Source organism: Drosophila guanche, unplaced genomic scaffold (genome assembly GCF_900245975.1).
Source record: "Drosophila guanche unplaced genomic scaffold, DGUA_6, whole genome shotgun sequence".
Classification (NCBI taxonomy): Eukaryota; Metazoa; Arthropoda; class Insecta; order Diptera; family Drosophilidae; genus Drosophila; species Drosophila guanche.
This window is the reverse complement of record NW_022995743.1, coordinates 11,398,248-11,423,994: the sequence shown is the minus strand read 5'-3', so window position 1 is coordinate 11,423,994 and position 25,747 is coordinate 11,398,248. Positions and strand designations below refer to the sequence as shown.

Genomic DNA, 25,747 nt, shown 5'->3' with positions numbered 1-25,747 from the left:
AAGCCTTTGTCTTTTCTCTATATGCCTTTTTCTACCTTTTCCCTACCCAGCAAAACATCAAAGCTGGGTATACGACATTTTGGGATAAGAAAGGAAAACGGACCAAATCTCTCTCTTTTTTGTTAATATTTCCTCTAAAGAGACAATTTTAAACCCCTTTTGTGAAAAACGCTGATTTCTAGGAATAAGTTTTTAAGAGTTTAAAACTTTTGAACATACATTTAATTCCACTAAACTAAATACACAGAAAACACCACCATTACAATTACGTGGAATATTTTCTGTCGGAATATTTTCTGGTGCATTATTAAGGAATGAATTTCCACGAACTTTGCTTGACTTTTGCTGAATTTTCATGAATTTACCTTTATGGTTGTTTATTTCCTTTGCCGATTTTCTAGTGAATTTTACTCTGATTCGGTTTTGGTGCTCGTTTCCCTTTACAGAGGTAGTTTTCTTGTCTCCCATTTCGTTTTGTCAGTTATCGTCAGTTATTCTGCGGAAAAACTTAAAAGGGAAAATGGTTCATTCCGTTTGTAATAACACGAGACATGCTTTAAGAGCAAGGGCAAAGGAAACCAAAAACCTTGGGTAAGCTCTTTGGGCGTTCTCTCTGATGCAGGGTATATATAATTTCTTTATTTTCCATTTTTCCCCCTGTCGCTTTTCATCAATCGTGCACACACACACACGGGCGTATACCTCAACCCATCGTTGAGCTGTCATACAAATTGAGAGATGTGACTGCCACACGGAGGTTGCACCATTTTTGCCCAGTTGTCGAGATGACAACACTTTGCCATTGCATGTTTGTATGCTGTCACCTTCTATTCGCCCAATTTGCTGCCCATAGTACTGCTGCCCCGGCTCACCCGCCGCAACCGTACGCTGCCATTTGCCATTTTTAATTGTCTACCGCCCAACAATGGACGACAAAGGTTTTTGTTTTTTTTTGTTCCTATTCGATGCGAAAAAAAATATGAACTGATGGAGAAAAATGCCGTGGAAAGTGTAGAAATTGATTTTCCTGCAACAGTTGCAGGGTGGGCGAAAGGAAAAAAAATTAATTAAAAGTGTCCCCTCAGCGCATGAGACTTAAATGGTCTCAGGTTCAAGGCCTCTTCAAATTTTTGGGGTTCACTGATTTTCCACTGCACATCATTTGTCTGCCGACTGGGCGAGTCATGAGTCTGCAATTATTTCAGCCGTTTCTCACTTTTCCTGCCACCATTTGAGCTGCTTCGAGTACAGTCGTGCCGCCTGGAGGTCACTTTGGGCTATTGCCTGCCCAGCCTTTATACCCACAGTATACCCACATGTGGGCGTATCAGGGGAACAAGCGAACCTATTAAAGTCTCCGTTTTCTCTCCCTTTTGGGCTCTACACTGTCGGGCGTCTTTGCTTTCCAACTTATATTGAGTACTGTGGGGGGTTGGCCAGTGGGTGGCTCTGACGTTTGACATTGACTGGCTGATAATACAAATATCATTGTTGCTTGCACATAATTAAGCCTGACAGTCGACGAAACTCTTCAGGAAGCTCTTGGCCAGGCACTGTGGGGCGAAATCAACTAAAAGTTGTCAAGCGATTTTTTAGCTCTTATAATAAAACAGAAAACCAATTCCATTGGGCTAGCACAACAAGTAATACCATTAACTGTTCCCATGTAAAGTAATTTTTGATAGTGAGAACTTTTACTCCTCACATCCACTGTACAATCCTGTGCTTTGGCCCTGCTAGTGCTAGTGGCATTAACTTTATGGGTATGCGTGGTGTGCGTGTGTGTGTGTGAGCCTGGATTTGGTTCTAATGCGCCTAGTGCCAGGTCCAGTTGGCAGTCTGTTGACTTTCAGCTTTGGTCGCTAATTAAGCCTGTTTATCGAAGTAAGTTAGCTGTTCAACTTTCCCTATCCAACGGTAGGGGCTATCCCTACCCCTGGCTCTGTTCTATCTGTCCTTTACTATCGCTTCTCGCAGCCGTTCCTCCACGGCTTAGTTCACTTTAGTTTTATCAGCCAACTAAATTTAGTGTGTCAGTGTCGTGTGCCCCTGCTTCCAGCCAGCTGCCCTTGGACTCCGCTTAAGTGCAATAATAAAGCGATTCTCGTAAATGCCACAAAGCCTTCAAGTTCGGCTCTAATTGAGTAAATTGTCCAGGGAAATGAAAATGGTTTGCCGAATACATACATGCGCAGCGGCAAACAAGTCACACACACACACGCACAGACACAAATAAATATATGTATTGGTATATAGGACGTGGAGCGTGCTTTGTGGTTGATGTGGAAACATCAGAAATATGTTGCTATGATCTGCCATCAGCAGAGACCGAATCAGTGTGTGCCATGGGGTATGCTCGCATGTGGGAGAGCAAAGAAAAACCTGCATGCCGCTGACAGCGGGTCAATTGCCTGCGGTTTGCCTTTTTGAAATGGCATTTTATTAGCAGGCAACACACAGGTTTAATGCCCGTCGTAGGCAGCAAAACTTTTGAACTCTGAATATACAGGGGATACATACATAGTCGTGTGCACGAATGTATGCTCAACTTTTGGTGCAATTTCACTTGACATTCCCTCTCCGCACTGCCCTTAACCTTGGCAGAAAGTTGAGACGGAGACGCTTTTCAAACACTTTTGAACTCTTCAACCTTTGACTGAGCTGAAAGTTGTTATCCTGCCTGCAGTTTATCTGCTTCATTTGATGTTTTGCTACTATTTGAACCATTGAATGCTTGAAAATAAATCGCAGTTCCCAGCAGCTGCAGCAGCTGCAGGAGGGAGGGCACCGGGTAGGGACCAGCTTTACCGTCAACTGAGGCGGAACTAAAGTTTTCACATATTGCTATCTGCCATTTGTTTCTTTTCCATGTATCGTCATTTGCCATTGAGTGATGCGAGTATTTTTCTTTACAGCCAGATAAAAAGTGTTGTCAACAAGAAACACAACTGAGAAAGAATGCAACTATTTCCGCTACATTGGTTGGCAAATATTTGCTACAATTGGTTGTTATGGGTAGAGATACTTGTGTGTGAGTTTGTGCGAATGTTGTATGGTGTAGACCCTCAGGCGATTTGGAGATAAATTCGATGCAACGGTGCGTATGATTATTAATATTATTATGAAGGATTTTTTTCGTTGTTTTGTTGTCAAATTGAATGGAATTGAAAAAAATTGAATGATTTCGATTCATTGCACGCTGTCCAATTGCTGCATTCTTGTGTCTACCAATTGAAACTGAAACTGATATCGAGCTTAACCCAACTGCTGGATAAACAATGGCCAAGTACGCCCCCATACATGCAGAGTCCGTCTGGATCTGTCATCTGAGTATGCTATGCCCTGCATTGAGTCACTTGTTGCACTTACAGACTGACCTTTCTCTCCGCTCTTCCTGAGCTGCTGGCTAGAAATTGCATAATTACGCATAATCGCATGCAAAGTGCCCTCAACAAGCCACGACGAGTGCACAGTTTATAAGTCTCTTGCCTTTGTGGCATTAATGAGCGGATCAGACAGTATTAAGGGGGCCTTGGCAACAATCCAGACCAGAGAATTTCGAATTAATGAAGCGTTTAAGCATTAGTCTGTCAAAGTTAGGGGGCATCAATATTGACAGCAGATGTTCGAAAATTCTAAGAGATTTTTTGTTTGCAGTTCTTGTAGGAAAGGGTATGGCATGTGCCGAGACTTGATAAGAGGTAATGAAGTAACACGTCACCCGAGCTGCAATTTACACTAATTGGTGGTTGGGTTGCTGCTGTCGCTTTGCCTGATAAGCAAAGTGACTGGAAAGGAAATGCTTGTAAGGGGTGGCTATAAAAGCTGGAGTGGCTGGGCTGCAGTCCAGAGCAAAAATCAACGCGAATGATGATGATGGATATGAAGACGCTGTCCTTGCTCTGCGTGGTGCTGGCGGTGTTCACTTGCCACACCTTTGCACAGTCCAAGGCGGGCAACAACACCGAAGATTGTCCCCCAGATGGTGGCAATAATTCCAATTTCGACGATGGCGACAAGAATGGCCAGGCCGGACTTTGCATTGCCTTCCAGGGTGTGCGCGACCTGATCGATCACGTGGCGCTGGAAGCCCTGATCGAGACGCACTCTCAATGCGACGCCAAGTTCCGCAAGGCCATACGCTTCTTCAATACGCCCGTATTCGAGGAGGTGGCCCTGCAGCTGCAGGAGAGCGAGGCCTATCAGACGGCGCTGGAAGAGCTGCAGCGTGCCGGCGTGGACACCGCAGACATTGAGTTCATTATGGACATCTTTGCGTGCATTTCGGTGCCTGTGCCTCTGTCCGAAAAGAGCTGCGACTGCAGCAAGATCAAGAAGAAGGGTCACAGCTTCCTCGCCGACCTGCTGGCCCTCATGCCCAGGAGTGATGTGCACAACTACTACGTGGATGCCCAGTCAAAGCAATCGAACTTTGCCCTGTTTTCGCTCACGGTCACGTCGGTAGAGTTCCAGGCCACTCTGTACGCCAATATTGTGAGTTGTCTGAGCTAGCTGCATCGTCTATGCTCCAGCCTAACCATTTTCTGCCTCACTTTGTAGAAGAAACACGATGTGGCCCGTCCATTGAGGACCCTGCGCCGCTACGGATGGGACATTCCCGAGCTGCTGCGCGCCATGATAACGATTCTCTCTTGGTGACCTGCTGACAGGACACGCCGCCACTCCACTCCAATTGGGAGCAACTCGGCATTGTATGTAAACCAAATACAGCAACAAGTTTAAAGAAAAAAAAAAATATGACTGCTCCTGCAAGTCCTCGTTTCTGTTGCCCCCGCGGGGCCACTCAATGCTGTCATCTGTCGCAAGGTTGGCAGTAGAAAATAACGAAGCTGTGGGCGGGCGCTGTCAATGTCCCACTGTGCTCTCACCTTTTTATGGTTCATTGAAATTGCGCCCGATTTGTCACTGCAGCGGAAATGTCCAGGAAGGAAGGAAGGAAGGGAAGGAAGGGAAGGAAGGGAAGGAAGGACTCCTGCCATGCATACAGATATTCATGTGTGCAGTCATGTGACTGACAGGCAGGCTAATCTGCCACCAAACTGTTTGCTAGATGATTACTTAATTTGGCTAAAAATGTTGCAACAAACATTGAATGGAGTCCGGTTTTTGGGTGCCACAGATGTGGGCTTTTATTCTCTAGAAATCGATCCATATTTGGGCAAACTTAAGTTTCACTTTAGTCTCTAGACATTCCTTTAAGCAACACAATGCCGCATTGGCTGGGTATTTGATTTGCCATCAGTCTGGGACTTGGGACTGGGTCTTGGCACTTGGTAAACAAATTAAGACTCGTTACAGTTTCATTGCTTGTGCTCAATTTACGAGTTGGCAGCTGTCGCTAGCAAGGAGTAGCAATCCGTGGCAAAGTCCTGCAATCCAGCCTCACCGACACCAATGTATGCAGTCGTGCAATTTGAACGGCACAAATGCCTGCTCATAGCAATTGATTTATGCCTGCTACGTGACTTCATTTTGGCCAACAAGGCAGCCACTGGCTACATGGAGCAGCACCTGTTGTCGTCTTTTCTCTTATTAAATTAACAAAGTAACAATCTCACTCTCTCTCTCTCTCTGTGTATCTGTGCAGGTGCGTGGGGATCCTTAGGCAGCAAATACGATGCCATTATGCATTATAACTGTATAAACAAATCGTATGCGTGCCTCCCAGCTTGCCCCCGGAACACGTGCCTTCCACAGAAACAAACAGAACAAAAAATCATCAGCCCTCGCACTTCAGCGCCAGAGCCGTCGTCCCCCGACTCGTGTGTCAATCAAGTTAAATGTTAATGAATTACTCGGCATGGGCTGGGCACCAGGACATGCTGACAGGACCAAAGAGAATGATGCCGACAAGTTGTTTTGGTTTTCTAGACACTCTCAGGTTCTGGCCACCGCCCCCACGGCCTTCCTATCTTGTCCTGTGCTTGCCATCACTTAATGTTTAAACCCTGCAGGGAATGGATGGGTAGCCTTGAAGTAGCTTAGGCCAAGGCCAAGTGCCCAGTGAGATATAACATTTGCTTTAAATCGAGCTTATTGGTCGGTGAGCAGCTGCGCTCGTTAAGGCCAGAGATTATTCAATTATTTATTTTTGGGTATGCAACCAGTCGAACCTCCCCTCCCAGTCAGCTCTGTACATACTTATGTACATATGTATGTATAGTATTTGTATGTTCGAGTACACTTTGCCACTCTGCCACAACATGGTCAATAGAGAGATGTGGTGGTGGGGTGTTGCCTATTTGGCAGCCTTCCTGTACTGCACTCACTCCGCTGACTCCCCGACTGACTGCCTGTCTGCCTGCCAGCCTGCGAAAATAAATCGCTGCATACTTACGTGCGCCAACCATTTTCACTCTCACTTTTGCTTGATTTTTTCCTGGCCAAAATCTTCGTTGTGCGCGCCCCGGCCCATTACGAGTCATTGAATTCATTACGCTGTCAGCTTGCTGCTGGGGCGTGTGCATTAGATTAAATACAATACAAAACGAAAAGAGAACGCGTGTTGAAATGAAATAATTAATTAACGCTGTGGCTGGACTGAAGCGTGATTGGATTAGTTAATGAACGGACTACATTTTGTAATTATATTTACTGCAAGGTGTTTTTTTTAATGAATGTTTTAACCATTATGCACTTTAGAAGTATTTTAATATTTTATTGCCATTACATTTACCTCTGCTATTATTTTAAGCAGACGACAGTCGCTCGGTTGTTCAAAAAATCGAATCAATTTAATTAAAAAGTGATAGTCAAAGCAATTTAAAAACATATTGATGTTAAAAAAGTGTAGAGCTGTGAGGAGCGGACAATTAAATGCATTAATCTATAATTATTTACGGATTTAAAACCATATTTCCGTAAACTAAAATTGACAGCTGGGCTAACTTAATTAAAGTATTTAATTTGTCCTTAAATCTTAGTTTTAGTTTACGAACTGCACAAATAATTTGCAAATTCGATATTTTAGTTGGGTTGCCGTTCTTGGCCAAACCCAAAAGCCAAAACAATTGACCGCAAATTTGTCATTGGCAGAGCAGCAGCAGCAGTGAGGTCTGTATGCGAATTGCAACAATTTGTTGGCTTGATTTGTTCGGGAAATTTCATTACACTAACGAAGCCTGATGCTGATGCTGCCTCGTCCCTTCTTCTACTCCTACTGTTGCAGCTCTGAGACAAATGCGATTTCAGCCGATTGATTCCCATTCCCATTCCCAATCGCAATCGCAATCGCAATCCCAGTATGCTAGCAGAATTTCTGTTCGAACTGTTCGAAGTGTGCCCCAGCGCAAGCCACCCCATTGGAAGTCGAAGTCTCTTTGCAGTAAATCGAGTTTGTTTCCCGCTTGGAATACCATAATTGAGGCTTGCACTATGCAAGCACTTTCCGCATGAGGGACCGGCTTGTCTTTTTTCTTTGTTATTGCATTAAATGTGGGTCATGGTTGGGTCTACACTTTCTTGCAGTCCGGCTGTGGGTCTTGAGAATATTTCCAAAATTAACCGCTTGCCATGTGCAGCGGCGCATTGAACTCCTAAAGGTTTTCTCCTTTTTTTTTTTTAGTTTTATTTTTGCTGATAAAACTTCTGCCACGTTTCAGCACGCCCTTGTCTCGAATGTTTTCTCAACGCGACGCGCTCGTAACACTTCAGATTTATGGTGGCCAGCGCTCTTTGAGTTCAGTTAGTGAAACCCCAATGGCCATAAATAAATGTCGAGTATCAGCCAGCAAATCTCATTATGGACACACTCATAACTGGCAATGGCTTTGCTGTGCTTCAGTGCTGCCTGAATCTACAGCTGAATGAAACGATGAAACGGATACACTGGCTGCCTGAAGAGCAACTTATCTTTGGTGGTTAAGGGGCGCCAACGGAAATGCATCTGGTGTCGGAATCGGCCGTAATTGATAAATAAAATATTGCCTTGCAAGGATTTTCATTTCATTATGGCAATTCAATCGACAATTCTGTCGCCCTCTTAACAAGTGTGCTTTAAGTGAAATTTGCGGTTACCCGTAATGCATAAATTAAGAGTCTCCATACGGATTCGGGCACGTACATGAACATGGACAAGGACATGGGCAATCGTTGCAGTTGCTGTTCGCTGGTAATGAACAATGGCATTCCAGGAATGCAATTTTAATCACCAGTCAAATTAAGATACAAAAAATGGCAGACTAAAGTCTGAATGTCCTTACCGAAGAGCAACTTTAAATATTGAATCTATTTAATTTGAAATGCTTTACACCGCCAGTTATTGTTGTCTGTATTTAAAGAATGCATTCCACTATGTCGTTTTTTCATTGCTCAGCGAATTGAATAACAAAATTAAATGCTATAAATATTTGATAAATTCAAATAGGAATAATTGGCCATAAGCCAGCGCAGCCCTTAAAGAGCGGAAAAGTAAGGAAATGAAAGGAAATATTATGCGAGGAAATTCTAAGTAATTATAAGTAAAATTGGAAATTTTCTCACATTTTCATATTTATGCAAGAAAACACACCCATAAAGACACGCCCCACCCCGCACAGCCCACATTCACGCTCTTCCAAAAGTTCTTCCATTTTGCTATTTCTTTTCTTCTTTTTGTTGGGATTTTTCCAAGAAAACTCTGGCCAGCAGCAGTAGCAGCATTATTATTATTATGTTTTTTTTTTCTGTTGACTCTTATCTGTGCGCCCGCTTTCCGCTGCTCTCTGAGAATAGTTTTGTTGCTCCCGTTTTTCTCCCATTCCGCATGCTGCGTACCCCAAAGTGGACATGCGGGCGTTTGCTTTCTTAACCAGCGCAAATATTTTAACCTACAAAGCAGACCGAGGGGGGCCTGGGCCTGGGCCTGGGCCTGGCCTGGGACTAGTTGTGGGTCTGGGGGCAAGTGAATAAATGTTGCCGAGATAAACTGGCGCTTTGTGTGCCGTTTTGGGTTGCCCCCCCCCACGGAGCTGCTTTAGCTGCTTAAAGCTGTGGCAGGCTGTGGCCCCTCTTTAAGAGTCGCTGAAGTTTTGCATTTTGTATGCAGATGTTAAAATTTGTCGCTGCCCAATATGGGCACGGACGAACGGGTCCACTGGCCTCCACTAATGTCCCTCGCCGCGTACGTGACTTCGCGCGAGCTTCGAATTTTGACTTGGAGTCGTATTCGGTGTCTGTGTTGCGGTCCAACAATTCAACCACGGTCATTCCCATTCCCGTTCCCTTTTCCACTGGTGGTCCTTAATTTAAAGGAAGGTGTGTTTGGGTTTAACCAGCGGCCGCGTGCGCGCCTTTCGTCACACGTCACACGTCACACGGCACACGCACAGGAGCAGGCTTAGAGGCTAAACGGGGTGACTAAATTCGTTAAAGCAGAGTTAGGTGTCGACTACTGGTTGTGGCACCCTGTACGGCTCTAGTATTTTAGATGGACATGTTCATGTGTAGGCAGCAGTGCAGGGAGTATGAGGATGCCGCCCAGCCACTTTGTCATCCCACTCACGTACAGGACACGTATGCCAGGAGAGCCGAGCACCCCAAAAAGGATTGTCCACGCTCTGGTCAACTTCAGCGCCATGGGTCTCGATTAGACGCTGTGGCCTGGTGCCGCCCTTGCGGTCATGTTTTGTGGCTACAACCTAGCAGACGTCTGCTCCGAAAGAGGTTGGGGTAGGAGAGCAGGCTGAGAGGTGTTGGAAAGCTGGCGAGCGTTAAAAAATGTTTTAGCAGCGCATTTTTGAGGTTAACAGCGTGCACGTGCTGCCCACAAACAGCGGAGGGTGATCAGAGATCCAAGAGGGCCGATAGAGAGCTGAAGAGTGTACTGAAGGTGGCGACTCTGACTCTCTGCCTGTCGACGACAATGGCGTTGAGTGCTGCCAGGGCAGGGGCTAAGGGGTCTTAGTGGCAAAAGATTTATCTAGCCACGATGTACGTGATGGCTACAATCGTGTCAACTGCTGTTGGACTCACATGAATTATGACAAATACGAGCATGGCTGTGTGCGTCTTGTAAATCTCAACTAAATCTGCGCCGCGGCTGCATGTTCCATTTAGTTTGTGCAGAAGGAAAGAAGGAAAGACAGATAAAATGCAATCATTGGAACATAAATCTTGATTCCAGTTTGATTATCTGTCCGGGGGCTTTAAGCCCAAATGCAGCTGCTTAATGCTGTCCACATTCGAATCATTTGAATGCCGCTGCCCTGCCCAAGACCCAGTAGAGCATTAACGAGCATTTCCCTTTGGATTTGCGACTCACTTTGAATGGTTTCGGTAAGAAAAAACAAAGAAAAGGGAAGGCTTAGACCTGGCCACATTTTACTCTGTCCTTTTTCCTGCCTTGCCTGCTGCTGGCGAGGGCATTTAGGAGTCGAGTCGAGGCTTGCCCAAAGCCCCAGCACATGAAATCTGTGCAGCCATTAACATTTACGATTTGCAATCCTTGGGTCAAGCGGGGTCCGCACCAGGCAGATGTTTTGCATCGGTATCGGAAAAATCGGAGCTCTCCAGGGAAAGCGGGCAGCTGCGGGCAGGGTGCTGCTATGCAAACGCTGAGGTATGCCAATTGGTAGGCGTTTAACGGGCAACATGAACTGCAAATACATACGGTGATGGAGCTGCTGCAACATTCTGTGAAACCATTCAGAGAATGCCAGCAGGATTAGGCCCTGGCCCCCTGTTTGCTTGCAGTTTATCTGCAAGTGCCTGTTGGACAGTTGCCCCATCATCTGCCACCGCCACTGCCACTGCCACTGCCACTCCGAAATGTATCGACTTGTGAAGCATGTGGGGCTGGAAGCTGCCCAAAAGATTTCCACACACTTGCAGTAGGGCAAAGTTTTGCATTTTAATAGTCTCTCAACTGTCGGCCAATGATTTCAATGTGTGTGTACGTTAATGGAGAGAGCGAGAGAGAGAGGCTGGGTATTTAGGGCTGGTGCTGGAGATTTTGGTAGCCAGGTGCTGCCTTAATTCCTAGAGAGATTTGCATGGGATTGAATTTTCGACTTGGTTGATTTTAAGTTGCGTTGCAGGGCACGGCACAAACTCCGAGTGGGCTGTTGAATGTGTAAACAACCAGTAACCATCAGAAGCAGATCCCAGAGACTAAATAACCTCTGGAGCAACTATGTATCCGTGTTTATTTAATGCACAGAAATGCTCTAGAGCCTCCGACTGCTGTTGGGCATTGTCTATTCTATCACAAACTTCAGCTGTCATTTTCGGAGATTATTTTGACAAGCCCAAAGGCAAAACCAATTTTAGTTCGCATCTTCGCACTCGAAGCGTAGCTGTGAATAATTTAAATTAATTTCTAGTAGATGTATATAATTCTGTTGATCTATTCGAAATGCAATCAACGGAGCAGCTTGACTCTTTCGTCATTGCTGTTTGGTTAAATTCAAGTGACTCAGCCATTTGGCTTGATGTGTGGCCATCAGCAGTGGGGGGCCACCGACAAGTCACGTTGTCGTTTTGGCTCCTCTTGGCTTTTCCCATTTTCCATCTCTATATACGTAGCATATACCTCGGTTTTTTGTGTTTTAGAAGAGATTCGTGACGTGACCGAGGTTGCTGCTTCCACGCTAATGCACGCCCTGCAAAGTATGCAATAAATTTGACGCATGCCTCACCCTATGTGTGTTGTGTTTGTGTGTGTGTGTGTGTGTACCTGGCTGTGGCAGAGTGGCACTGTGGCCGTGTGGCAGCGGGTTGTGGCAGCAGCCATCAGTATCATAAACATTAACGGCTTTTACTTACTTTCCCTCGCAGTTCGTGGGCGCTTCTTTTGCACTCTTGACACAAAAGCAAATACGTTCGTGTCTCCTCAGCATCGTTGCAGCGATTTCTCATGTTCTGGCTACCGCCTCTGGCTGCTGCCTTCAGTGCAGTGCAGTGTGACAAAATGTTTCCTTCATAATATATTCTGCAACACTTTTGCCCGGGTCTCTATTTGTAAATCCCATTCAGAGAGTGCAACCACATGAAAGCGGAGAAGCGGCAAATAAACAAAGTCCTTTCGGAACGTGCGGCTCGCACCTCACAGCGGTTACTGGGGGGGGGGGGGAACCTTTACGCACGGCATGCCAGGCACGTTTTAATTAATTTTAAAACTTCAAAGTTCAAATTGAATTAGCCGAGAAGAGATCTCGTGTGCGTGTGCTTGTGTGTGTGAAAATAGGGGTAAATTGTATTCAATTTTTTACGATTGAAACACCAACTGTTTGCTCGTTTGTGGAGGGAAATCAATGAGCTATGCAAATGATATATTGATTTCAGCGAATACAAAAGAACTCGACTCTTGTGTTATCTGCATCAATGCTGGATGGATCTGTACATATGTATTTACGTACATAAATATGTATGTGCAGCAGCCAGCATGGTAAATTCAATAAAGCATCACGCAGGGAGGCTCAGTGTGTAGAGTCAGCTGTTGGCATTCAATAAACACATGAAACACATCCATCACTGTCTTGTCAGCTTATGCTGCACATATGTACATGTGTATGTGTGTGTGTGTGCTTGCCGCTTTAAATTCAATGCTTAATGCCCTGGCAAGATGTCAAACGAAGCTTCGTGTTAATGGAATATGCCCCCAAAATTAATATTACCTATACGCACCGATGGCCAAGGCCTATGGCCAAAGAAATTTCAAATGCAAATTTTTAAGAAGCAATTATCAGACCGAGGCTTTGATGTGGCTGCTTAAACACTTTGAACTCCATACCGTGTGCAAGTAAATAAACAGGAAATAGGAAACCAAAAATGCGCAGAATGTGGGCGAACGCTTTAACAGATCCGCGGACAGAGCTGCTGACTGGATGTGTAATGGTTGTCCCAGGGTCCCTGGAGTTATTTCAATTTTGAATGCCTGCCGCTTTGCCCCTCGGGGGGCTGGAGCGGGCTAAGCCACCCCTTCGTCACTGAGTTCGCTGTTTAAATGTCTTAATGGCTAATTAAATGAAATTGAACAGGTCCGCACTTAATGGCAAGCGCTGGCGGGGCAGGTGTATTAAAAATTCATAAAAAATACGCCAACAATGTTTAGATGGGCGACGGGTGCCGTGTGGGCTGTTGGTCTTGCTGTCGTTGTGGTGGTGTGATTATTTTTATTGGTTCCTGTCCATGTCCCATGGATTTTTAATTAACTTTTGCGGAGTGGCGTTGCCTGGCCAACGGGGTTTTTGTGGGCAAACTTCACACTAAAGTTGTGCCAAAAAGGCGGCCAACATTTTGTTCAAAATTAAAAATCCTTTCTCAGGGATGGTTTTGTTTATTGCGCACCACATGGCGCATGATTAATGCTTGCTCTGCTACTCCCTCTGTGGCTGCACATTTCATTAAATAAATTGTAATTTATCAAACGGCCGCCTGCCCACCAAAAGCAAATCAAATAAATTACACAAAAGTTGAACAACTTTGACCATTAAATGATGCAAAACCAAATAAGGCCAATGACGATTGTTTTATTTGCTGTTTTGTTGGTTTTACTTGCCAACCATTTTCATTGCAATTGATTTTTGGTGTCAGCTGCACGCTCAGACAGACACAGAGACAGACACAGAGACGGACATGTTCTGCTCCTGCCCGGGCCCATGCCAGGACTTGACTCGACACGATACGACAAGTGCTGTGGCTGCGGCTTAAGTTTGTCGGCAAATTGAAAACTTTGTTGGTTAACTTGGCTGTGCAAATAGGACTGGGCAGGAGGGGGAAGTGCCCCCAAAGCCTGGGCACATCAATACAGCATTCTTTCGCCGTCATCCCAGCTGTACCAACATCGCACCACAACGACTCCGCCTCCCAAAATAAACAGTCAACAGGACAAGCCGCCGAAACCAGGGCTTTGGTTTTCCAATTGTGGCTGGCATTTCTTGCTCCGCCCCTGATTGCATTAACCAACAAAAAAAATAAGACCAAAAAAACACAGAGTGGCCGGCAGGGCATGGACTAGTTGATACCCCGAGCATGGCCTACAAATGGCTTCAAAACTCTGTCAGGATACAAGACTTTCCCTGTTTTTTTTTGGTGGCAACGTAAGGTGTTTTAATATTTAAAATAAATAAATAAATCGACAAACGGAATGAACATACGGTTGAGTCTGGAAAGTGACTGAGTCACGGAATGTTTGCGAGGGATTTGCGAAAGCCTCTTATGACTTTGGTCAGCACCCGGCCTGGCACCTGCTTATGACGGACGGTGTCCGGGGCGCTTTGTGAACCAGCGCAGCGGTCTCCTCGTCGTCCACCATGACGTCCGTGCTGGAGAAGGGCGAGTGGCCAGTGATTTGGCTGTAGAGCGGCTGCATTAGTCGAATGGTGGACACACGCTCGCGCCAGGTGCGCCAGAAGTATGTCTGGAAGACGTGTCCCCCGAACTCCAAGATCATTGGACGCTCCTGCGACAGCGGGGCTGTCAGCTGTAGCTGATGGCTGACACTCACCATCATGAGGCAGCGATCGAGGTGGCGATAGAAGTTGAAGCGGATCAACTGCAGCGGAATGAGGCTGACCAGCTCGAAGCACTCGATCTCCGGGTCGAGACAGTTCCCATAGCAGCTGGCCACGTTGTCGCGCTGTCCGTGCTTGTAGAAGTTGTCGCAGCCAAAGATTATGCGGCTGGGGGTGAGTGCCACGTGGTACTGGCGCAGACCTATGCCGCGTGTGTCCACCAGGGTGAATGGGTTCTCCACCAACACCGGCTCATAGATCTCCTCGTATTCGGCGAGCAAAGTTTTCTGCACTCGAAACATTCCAATAAAAACGAGAGCGACAGCGGCAGAGACACAGAGACAGCCACAGAAACTTTGCCAATAATTTAATTGAAATGTCAATCAAACTTTTGTAGCTCGTTTGTGTACTTTGTCTAGTATTTGCTGTCGCCTGGCACGCCTGCTGCGGCATCGAAAACTACGATTATCGTGAGAGAGAGAGAGGAGAGAGGAGAGAGGAATGTCGCTTCAACTACAGATCATCTGCGTAATGCAAATCGGGGATTAGTTGAAGCTAAAAGTTGCACAGGAATTTAAATTGGATGGTGGAAAGTGGCAGGGCCAGCGGCAGAGTCATTCAGCATGGATGATGGCACAAAATACTTGCATTAGGACTGCACTCAGTCGAAGGATAAGCGACAGCGTTGATGAGCAGCAGAACTGCCACTGGGTACACTGGGCACATCCATGCCCTCAGCCAGTTTGTTCTTTGCTGGGAACATTTGACAAACAGAAGGCGAACCTGCTGACAGCACAGACAATTGCCCAATGATTGTTTGATTAAATGTACGAAAAGTTACAAAAAACTTACTTGCCATTTCACAGCGTAACTGCTGGAAGAGTCCTGTGCTGAGAGAGTCTAACCAGTTGGTTGCCAGTGCCCCAGGGCTCTTTTGCACTCCATTTTAATGGTTTTTTTTTGCTGTTGCTGTTGCTGCTTCGACACGGTTTCTAGTTCTTGGCCATAATCTTGGCTTATGACTGCCACAGTTCACTTTCATTCTCGCTCTTCCCTCTGCCCTTTTCCCTTTTTTCGCTGTCAAACACTTTTGAAATATTCTGATTTATGGCAAACTTTCTCCTTGCGTTTTCAACTTTTCACAGTTTTCCAGTTGTCACTTTCCGCGTCCTTGTACGGTTGAAGGCGGGAATACTTACTGTGACTGCAACTGGCAATGGCATTGCCACTGATGCTGTTGCTGCTCCTGCAATTGGCGACAAATTATAAAAGAAAACTCGTTGTGTCTTTTGCTATGCTTTCTCCTAGTTGCAGGAGTAGGGCGATTCCCGAGCTGCTCACTTTGTCAGCCATTTAATTTAGCGACGCTTGCAACTGCTTCTGGGCAGGAGCAGGGGGAATGTAAGGAGTTGTAGCGCAAAGTACTGTGTCAAGTGGCATCCGTGCAGCTTTCAAAGCAATTAGTTGCAAGAAAATTACAAGAACACACCCAGACGAATAGTCAAGCATAAATTATGCCAGGCTTCGAGATGATCTTTATGTGCAAACTCCTGCAGCTTCTTGACTTTGCTAATTTTCTCGAATTTACTCCCAGGCACATTCTTGATTAAGTGTCAGGCAGGCCATCGTCCTTGACTGTCTCAAATCCCACAATGCAATATATTTATGACCATTTGAACCGTATGGACCATTCGTATGCAGTATACAAATGAGGTTTGCTGCGGTCTTGCCGAACATTTGTGGAATTAATTAAAATTGTCTCATTTGGCATATTTACGATGTCAGTCTCCATTAATTTCAGGGCTCGTTGAGCAGCCAGCAAGTGTATTGAGTTCAAGATTTGCCCCATTGGGGGCCTGCGTATGCCCATTGTATGCCACAACTCATGTGGCTTTGTCCCACCTTTGTCGTTTGGGGCAATTAATGCCGCAAATTTGTTTCATTATCACCGTTCACCGGATTTGAATCACTTGAATTTCATTTTGCTTTGTCCGCTTACAGCTCTCTCTCTCTGCAGTTGAATTAAATTCCTCTTCAGCTCTTTGCCAAGCCAATTTACCTGCAGGACGGGCGGCTGTCTGCCGCTCCTCCTCAAGAGCTAAATCCTAAATGCAGTTTTTATTGTGCGTGAGAGCACATCACTGGAGAGTGTTTGTGTTGACCGCTTTTGCGCTTTTCAAATTTAAAAACATTTCGCGATTTTTTTCAACAGTTTACTCTGCCTCATAAGTACTTCCTACACATGTACGTACAATCTGGTTGCAGATCCGCGGATGCGGATACGGATGTGTGTTGTTGCTGCGGATGTTGTACCTAGCAACACACACACAAACTGTGTTTGTGCAATTCTCTTATGGTTTTTTTTATGCATTGGATTTTTGTATTTTAATTGGAAGCGTGTTGGGTGTTTAAAGCGTCGGCTCCTTCATAATGACACTCCCTGTTTATATACATTCAGCACATAAAATCACTGCAATACTTAAAATTAAGTATACGCATGTGAAGTGAGTTTCATTTAATGACTTCATCTGGCCGCACAGCTTTGTGGGCTAAATATTATGTGGCTTGTGAATGGAATGCAATCAGAGCAAAACTATTGGAGTGGATGATAATGGAAGCCTGTTGTGTGCTTCAAGGCAGCAGGTGACGTTGTGGAAGTGCTGACTGGCAGGAAGTGCAGGAAGTTTTAATGTCTGATGAGAGTAGAAAGCAGGAGATGGAGTAGGGAAACACGTGTAACATTTACGAGTAAAAGCAAAGCCGGAACTGAAGTACTTATCATACAAATGCACACATCTATCCTTTGTGGCCAATAAGTCATTGAGTCTCGCTATCCAAAACAACAATTGTCTCTGTCAACTTTTGGTGCCTAGTAGTTTCTCCTTTGTTATCTGAATCGGCAGCTGGCAGCAAACAGCCACACAGGCACATGCATATGTACAAATATATGTTTTTCTACGAATATTGTGCACACTTTGACATTCACATTTACATTCACAGCATCCACACACGTCTGAAGCCGTTCTAGGATCCCAGCTTTTGGCGCTTATCGCAGATCTTATGCCAAAACTGCCAACCGGCACACTTTCCACAATTGCTTCTTGTAACTGACACATCAGCCACGTACAAATTTAAACGTAAACGTAAACGTGAATATAAACGTAAGAAAACGCATTCGCACACACTCGGAGTCGGAGTCGGCCTTGGGGCTCTGTGGCTGAGCTGGAACACAGAAGCTGGGATGTGATATGCCATTGTCATTCGCACTGCCAAGAGATGTTTGAATTTCGCCTCGAGATGTGCATGTTGGTTGGGCCAAAGAAGTGCGTGAACTTTGACTTTAGGGATGGGAACTTCATCTCAATTTTCTTCTGAAAACAGTCATCGTCGCTCAACAATGGTCTCTGAATCCTATGCATACCAGATCACGGGCTCATCTCTAATGCAAATGGATGCCCAAACACCCTCCCAGTCGGCACCTCAATGTCTGTTTTTTGCTCGTACTTTTCCTCTTCTGGGTTGGAATCTTTTGCACTTGAGGTGGTAGATTTAGTTTATGTGTCGGCAGCTTCCTAATGCAATTCACGTGTGCACATAAATGCAATTGTGTGAGGTCCTGCCGGGGTGCGGTAGGGGGGGGGGGGGTAGCACATTACGTATACGATTAAAGCATTTCAATGGCTGTGCTAGAAGTTCATTTCTATTTTGCAATGTCTGACAGAGCAGGACATGTGGCCACTGAAGTTTGCAGCTTGTTGGCATGTTTACAAATGCACTAAAAATATTTTACAAGCATCATCGTTTGAGCTGACATCACACATACGTATGCAAATGTGCTTGAAATATTTGTGCAATATATTTCTGCAGCTTATGCAAAGCGTAGGTCATCTTTTGTTGAATTATTTCTGTGTAAACAGGACAACTGCAGATAAAGCCATCAACGGCCCTAAATATTTGAGAAGAGCCTCGCATGTGGCGTGGCACGACCAATGAAATGTAATTAAAATTCACATTTAAATTTAACAAACTTAAAGCCCAACTAATGCTTAGTACTCTGTTTATTTTAGTTTCCTCGCTCCCTCATAGACAGCAAAAGAAACTAAAATCACGAGTCGCCTGAGTTTTCTGTCGTCTTTTTTCTTGCTACACATATTACCATTATTTTGGGCACTGAGCCATCTGCTGTTAATAAGGTGTTGAGCAATTTAATTTTATTGTTTTTGATAGAACCCCCTGGCACGCACACACACACACACACACACACACACACAGGCACGGCCTCCTTTAATTTTAATTGGCTACACGCCCAGCAGCAGCACGAGCTGAGCGAGCCCGAACAAGCGGTGTCCTTGCCAACAGCTTGTTACCCCATCACAGCCCACACGGATGTGTGTGTGGGTGTGTGTGTGTGCACATGCATGTGTGTTTGTTTGTTTGCTTCCTTGCCTTCTTGCCATTCGTTTCTTTTTATTATTCCTCATCGCTTTTTGTTCTTTTCGAGCTTTGGCAAGTCGTTAACATGTTTTTATTTAATGCCAAAGAAATTGCCATTGGCATTTATTGCCGTAATTAAGTGATGCCAACAAAAAAAATGCTCAAAAACTGCCACACACAATCAGAGGGCCGATAGGGGAGCAGACCAGGTCATGCCAGGCCACAACCCAGTCAGCCATCAAACACCAGCAATGGCTTCAGCATCGACATCGACATGGAAATAAATTTGTTCGAGCCACTGTTTAAGATTTTGCAATTGCCCGCCCGACGATGAAAAAAGCAATTTGGTTCTCTTCTCTGCTAAGTGCCATTTTCATGGTTTAGAGAACGACCTGCTGCTTCTGGTGCTCCTCCGTCTGGCATTGTACAGAGCGTAGAGAGCGTCTTCCACTTACATCGTTACTGCAGCCTCCCCCTTCCTGCAGCTTCCACTCATTTTGCTTTGAAATTTATGACCCAGGGGGGGGGAAGATGAAGTTTTTGGCTCTGACTTTTCGCTTCTGCAACAGGCGTTTAATTAAATGTTCCGAAAATCTACTCTTGAGCCTCAAACACAGGCCCCGCAGGTCATTGCATCTAATGAAGAGTGTTTGGCCATTGAACTTGAAGTTTGAGCAAGTTCATCTTTATTTGATCAATTTTAGAGCACATTTTGTCACGCTTAAAGAGATATTTTGGTTTTATTTTTAACCACTTTGAATGCCAGACAATTCCTTTTCAATTGGTCAACTATCACGCACCGTTTACCATGGAGATAATTGTTTAAGCCTTTTGTGCAACACCCTTTTGCTCTGGCAGGGCGAGAGCTGATGTTAATTACCATGGAAAACGTTTGCTTTTAATGGTGGTTGTGTCGGGGGGGGTGAACAAAAGCTGCCTGGCGAAGGATTCAGTCGGGAAATGCGTGGCTGCGGGGCACTCCAATTGAACCAATAAATGCCCATATTTCGTTCGCTTTTCCATGGCAGTGTAAAAGTGAATAAAAAGAGTAAAAAATCAGTTTCCGGCGACAGTCGTTAACAGTGGAAAATGCCTCGTTTACGTATACGCTTATTTCAGCGGATTTTCAGACACTCTCAGCCTCTGGTTCTGAAGCTCTCGCACTGACTACTGGCCTGGTTGCCTGGGCGCCGCATATGTTAAAAGTTTAATTAATGTCGCCACGAGCTTGAACTGCAAGGAAAAAGTTGTTGTCTGTGCGAGTAAATAAGCCCAAAAAAAGCAGCAGCTAATATATATGTATGTATGCTGATATCTGTGTATATCCATGGCAGACATATTTATTCAGGCATATTTGTTGGAGTGAAATGATTGAAATTCAATTTAAAGAAAACTCGAGAACGTGCCGCAGCTCTGAGTTCTGCTTAAAATTCAGCACACACAGCCACGTAGGCACACATCCTGGAAGTCATTTATGGGTCTGATAATACCCAAGAGAGCGCTGTAGAGCGGTGTGGGGGCATGGGCAATACTGTCATCCTGTTGGGAAAATTTTAATTTGAAACACAAACAGAAAGGGAAAACAAAGCACGAGAGAGAGAGAGAGAACTTAAAGAACAGAAGAGCGTAGGCAACAAAACAACATCCGATGAGGCGGAACCAACGCGACGGCCGTAAAACATTTAAATTAACGTCTCCTTTGGAAACAGTTACACAGTAAGAGTGTCCTTAGTGAGTGTATCACAGTGTGTGCGTGTGTGTGGGAGAGAGTTGAAAAGGCATTTCCGGAATGGCAGACATAAATGGCAAAAAGGGTCACACGCAGGCATGTCCATAAAGATAAAAGCCATAACATGCCCATAAAGAATACGCAGGGAAAGACGACAACACTTTTCGTCGCTTGGCCACACCCACACCCTGGCACAGATAGGCGTGGCCAGATATGCAGTACGCACTCAGCAGGTGCTGTTCATAGTGTATCGCACGCTGCGTATGCTTAATGAGAGAACCTGAGCCTCCAGGTGGCGAAAGGAAATAACATTCGTGCATCATCCATTTGATGCGGCATTTATTGAATTGCTTTAAACAACATTTAAGCCATACATTTAATGTATTTTCCACTTAATAACAGCAATGCTTAACTACATACATCAAATACTTGTTTTATTTTACAATTGTGAGGTGTGTGTAATATATTGCAGCTAATTATGTATACACGAGCTAATTAATTCATCAGAAACTTTAACTACAATTACGTTTAAATGTTCGCATATTTATTTAGGGTTTTTCCATGCAGTTTGTGTTGTGTTTTGGCAGAGATATGTATGTATTTTAAACAGTTTCCATCAACAAACTTATTGTTAAAGTGTATACAGAGAGAGAGAGAGAGAGAGAGACTGCACTGCGTTGGAACGTATTGTATTAGTAATTTAATTGGATCGGCACTTAGACATGACTTAATTAATTAAGCAGCAAATGCATTTCACCGTCATTATAATTTGAACAACTATTGGAAATGATTCGTTGCCATTTTCAATTATTAAGCAATTTATGTTGCACCTATTCACATGCATCAAATGTACATAAATTCAATTAAACAGCCAGCCCAAAACACATGACTTTCCAGCAAAGTGTTGTGTGTGTGTTGTCTGGGGCTCTTTGGTTTGTTTGCCTTTCGCTTGGGCAAAATATATTCACAGCATTGAGGGGCTCATTATGGCTGCAAATCATGTTGCTCAGCAATATGCAAATCCCTGACCCGACGACACTCTCCATTATCCTTTCACTGAAGTCAGGTGTTTTAAGGCCCTGGGGCGTGTCTTATCTCTAGCCTTAGCTCAATCGTAACGATATCTACATACGAGTATAGTAAGTGGCTAATGGAAATACAATTTAAAGTCTTTGGTTAATCAATTTGCGTAAACATAAACTATAAACCAAACAGGGATGCCAGGCCAAAAACCACCTGAAAGAGAGTTTGAAACTCCTTTGGCTCCTTGTCTCCGCCTTTAGCTTTCCCAAATCTTTATACAGAAACCTCTTTGGTGTACTTTGAACGATCGTTCAGATCCAAAACCAACTTATCCGGCCGCTTGGGACGCGTTGTGCCACCACTGCCACTTGTGGAGTTGTTCGAGGCATTCGAAACATTCGAGACATTGCCCAGCGAGGGCGCTGGTGCTGGATCAGGCGCCGATTCGGGCAACTCCTCCTCAGCATCCTGCTGCTGCTGCTCCTCCTCCCCATCCTCCTCCTCCTCCTTCTCTTTCGTGGAGCTGGTGTACAGCACAATGTCGTCTGTGGAATGTGCGGCCTTGGCAGCGGCTAGGGCCACGCTCACACTGCGATCGAGTAGCAGCTCGCTGCTGCGCGACTGCGCCTGGCTCTGGACCGTGGCGCCGCCGGGCTGGACGTGGCTGTGGGTCTGGGCCTGGGCCTGGGCCTGGGTGCAGCTGCCGCTGCGTCGGCGGCCACTAAGCTTATACTTACTTCTACAGTTATCACAAATTTGATACGTAATGCAGACGTCGGCCTCGAGCAGGTTGCGGGGCGCACGCTTGCAGCTGGGGGGCGGCGTATTGGTGGCTGCCGAGCGCACGGCCGGACGCCGCTGCCGCTGCTGCTGCCGCAGCGTGTGGTCCTGGTCCTGGTCGAGGTCCTCCGACTGCGAACACATGCAGTCCAGCTTGATGTTGGCAAAGCTGATGCTGCCCTCCTGCTGGGGCGAGCCCATATGGTCGCAGGCGCTGCGCGGCGGACAGCAGTAGTAGTGCTCCTTGGACGCGTCCAGGCAGCGGCTGCAGATGATGTGACCGTCGGCGGTGCGACGTAGCAGCTGCTCCCGGAAATCGTCACCGCTGAGCTCCGTGTTAATGGCTCGCTCCTCGTACGCCGTCGATGGTGGCGTCGACGAGGGTGGCGTCTCCAGGACCATTGTGGGTATGCTTGTGCGGCCACTGGCACTGGCACTGGCAGTGCCACCCCGGCCATTCGCATTGATGTTCTGCTGATTGTATTTCTGCATTTCCGCATTCAGCGCCAACAGTGGCAGGGCACTTTGACGCGCTGCCGCATGTCCGGCTGCCACGGCCATCATGCCACCGGAGGTCTTCAGTCCATCGAGCAGGCTCGATATCGTCATCACGGCCACCCCCTTGGGCGGTGCCATCTCCTGTATACGCTGCAGCTGCATGCTCAGCTGGCGGATCTCCTCCAGTGCCTCCTGGTCGGACAATTTGTTTTCTGTGTTTAAGGAAATGAAGGAACAAACAATTGTATTTATCCGTGGCGACAGTGCAAAACAAAAGCGAACCGCGGAAAAGCCTCTCAGTGTCACCCCTTGTCGGCCTTCCCTTCCTTGCCACTCTGCCAACTTTAGCACTAAAAAAGTTCCACGTCCATGTCAAAAGTTTCAAGCAGGGACCCCGACCCAAAACCGAACCAAACCTCGATCCGAGACCGTAAATTTAAATGCGTAATGTATGTAGCTGCTGTGGAAATGTGAAAATGGCAACGAAAGTTGTTGGTTGCAGGAGCAGGAGCAGCGACGACTTGGGTTTTGATTCCATGCCGCTGCCCTCCACCCTGTGGGCCCGAATGATGAATGGCCGTTCGATTCAACTGAAAGCCTGTCAGTATGATTTAAGCCAGCAGGCCGAACTTTCAAATGCTTTAAAATACCAAGAAGGATAACAAATATTCAACGCTGCTCTGTGGCTACAGACGAACATTCCTATTAAATCATTTCAGGGCAAAGGGAACACACAAGAGCATCAAGTTTGCCTTGTATTTTTGTTGTGGTTTTTTGCCGCTGAATTTAGATTTATGGCTGCGAAATTAAGCGAGTCGAGTGGAGCAGTCAGTCGGTCGACAGTGGCAAAAATTGAATTTATTATCTTAGTATGCAACAAAGAAATATTCTTCCGTTCCTGTGCCTCCTTTTCGCCATCAAAATATTTAAAATTCGCCACAGCTGCATGTGTATGTGTGTGTTTGGGCGAGTGTTTGCCACTTTGTGATTGTTCAATTTAAATATGCAAATGGAGAGCCGCTTAAAAAACTCGACTAGCGCAACAAAAAAACGCGACTAAAGTAGCAAAATGAAGGCCCAAAAAAAGGCGAACAAAAATAAACGAATGAAAATAACAATGAGAAAAAAAGAAATGTAAATTTAACGCACAATTTACGCAGCCACAAAAATGGGCAAGGTTTTTTGTGTTAGAATAGAAATACGAGTAATAAAAAATTAAATAAGAGCCATGCCAACCACTAAAAGATGCAGAGGTCGAGTGGCGATAAAACATTAAAGCATAAAGCGCCGCTCTCTTGCAATAAAAATGCTGAAGAGCGTTGCAAATGAAAAAGGTTCGCCATGAAACGCCATAGGAGACCGAGACCCAGCGATAATAATGCGCCGACTACAGAGTCTCCAAGGATAAAGCATTCCGCTGCAAGGCACATATCTGTGCTGTTGTTAAAGTTATAAATTAATATGTTGAGGGATTTGGCAGTGAATCAATGTTCAATGTCCATTAGGTTGTGCTTGAATGGCAAACAATTTCATACAATTTTCTGATGAAAATCAAATTTCTGTACCTTTCACCCAAAATTTTGATCAATTGTTCCACTGAATTTCTTGGTAAAAGTTGAGATTGTGCAACGAAAATCGATGACTGCCCCTTAGCACAGAAGTGCCTTCAAATGGTGGCTGTGTTGGCTAGATAACTTTAAAGTCAAACTTGCCAGGAACTTAATTGGCTCACAGAGCACAGAGCACACACCATACACCACCCACACCTGCAGCTGCAGGGCGCCAGTACACACTACCCACAGCCCAGTTGGACTGGCACCAGCATGCTCTCCTCGTTGTTGGATGATGGCTCACTTGACTGCCCTGCGAGAGACGCCACAAATGGTACACATAGTTGTTTATATGAACATCAAAGCCAGCGAAGCGATAAACAAATATGGCGTCGGCGGCAGCTTGGCGGAAGTTTGTGCTTCGTAGCTATTTCCTTCCTTGCAAAACACACGAGCACACACACACACACACACGTAGACACATGGACAAGCAGAAGCACAGAGAATCCCTTAAGTTAACCACAAAAGGAGAGAGGATTGGGTGCTAAGACTGTAGATTGTACGAGCCAAAGCACATAAATCAGTAGTCAAAGCTGTCACTAGATATGGCCAGGGACATGTACTCCCGGCGCTGTCACTCCACACTCCCAGCTCGCGTCTAGACGTTAGAGATAAAAGGGAAAGTGATGCTGCTGCTGCTGCTGCTGCCGCCTGTTTCGCTCATTTTTTAATTTTTCCAAATAATATGACATAAATAAAGCTCGAGACCAGGCAGCAAAGGACTTCATCTGCAGGTCTCCATTTCCCCAATTCGCCGTTCTGTCTGCGCTGAACATTTGTCAAGTGGACACTGTCGTTTGTCACAAGTGTCGATATGGTCTGTCCATTACGACGCACAAATGAGGCAATTGTTGGCTATCGCTGGACTGTGGACTCACCTGCTGCCACTGGCACCGTTGTGGTGGTCATCGAACTGGGATTGGCAAAGGTGCGGACTTGAGGACGAAAATTGAATTTGGCACCGGATGCCTTGGTGCCCATGCCAATGTTCTCCTGATGCGATTTGCCACTACGCAGCACGATGTACACCTGCCAAAACAAAAGTTGAAACACACACAAGAGGGGAAATGAACGGTGGAGAAGTGGCAGGGTGTGGCAGGGAGGGAGACTCACCTTGCTGCCAAAGATGAGGGCCAGCAGCAGGGTGACCGTCAGTTGAGTGTGGCAGAAGAAGATGATGTACAGGAGATCCGGATTGGCCGGCGATTGCAGGAACAGCC

At 45.6% G+C, this 25,747-nt stretch overlaps 3 protein-coding genes across 3 annotated transcripts in view; 1 reads left to right on the top strand and 2 right to left on the bottom strand.

The window, feature by feature from the left end:
- Window positions 1-3,843: 3,843 nt before the first annotated feature.
- Window positions 3,844-4,754, top strand: LOC117580418. The gene is made up of 2 exons (XM_034266972.1): window positions 3,844-4,494; window positions 4,561-4,754. Exons 1-2 carry the CDS (start codon window positions 3,868-3,870, stop codon window positions 4,657-4,659), a joined length of 726 nt encoding a protein of 241 aa, XP_034122863.1. The 5' UTR covers window positions 3,844-3,867; the 3' UTR covers window positions 4,660-4,754.
- A 9,319-nt stretch (window positions 4,755-14,073) lies between these two features.
- On the bottom strand, window positions 14,074-14,779 carry LOC117580448. The gene has a single exon (XM_034267011.1). It carries the CDS (start codon window positions 14,753-14,755, stop codon window positions 14,168-14,170), a length of 588 nt encoding a protein of 195 aa, XP_034122902.1. The 5' UTR covers window positions 14,756-14,779; the 3' UTR covers window positions 14,074-14,167.
- A 6,290-nt stretch (window positions 14,780-21,069) lies between these two features.
- LOC117580399 overlaps window positions 21,070-25,747 on the bottom strand; it is a 43,550-nt gene continuing 38,872 nt past the window's right edge. Inside the window, exons 12-14 of the mRNA XM_034266948.1 lie at window positions 25,641-25,746; window positions 25,406-25,556; window positions 21,070-23,129 (exon numbers count right to left, since the gene is read on the bottom strand). Coding sequence (XP_034122839.1) covers window positions 21,913-23,129; window positions 25,406-25,556; window positions 25,641-25,746 — 1,474 coding nt within the window. The 3' untranslated portion in view covers window positions 21,070-21,912. The remainder of the gene's footprint in view (window positions 23,130-25,405; window positions 25,557-25,640; window position 25,747) is intronic.

Excerpts from the sequence above, each read along its gene's own strand:
- LOC117580418 (XM_034266972.1), top strand. The coding sequence starts at position 3,868 with ATGATGATGATGGATATGAAGACGCTGTCCTTGCTCTGCGTGGTGCTG. Across the intron at positions 4,495-4,560 it reads CCACTCTGTACGCCAATATT|AAGAAACACGATGTGGCCCG; the intron begins GTGAGTTGTCTG and ends CTCACTTTGTAG.
- LOC117580448 (XM_034267011.1), bottom strand. The coding sequence starts at position 14,755 with ATGTTTCGAGTGCAGAAAACTTTGCTCGCCGAATACGAGGAGATCTAT.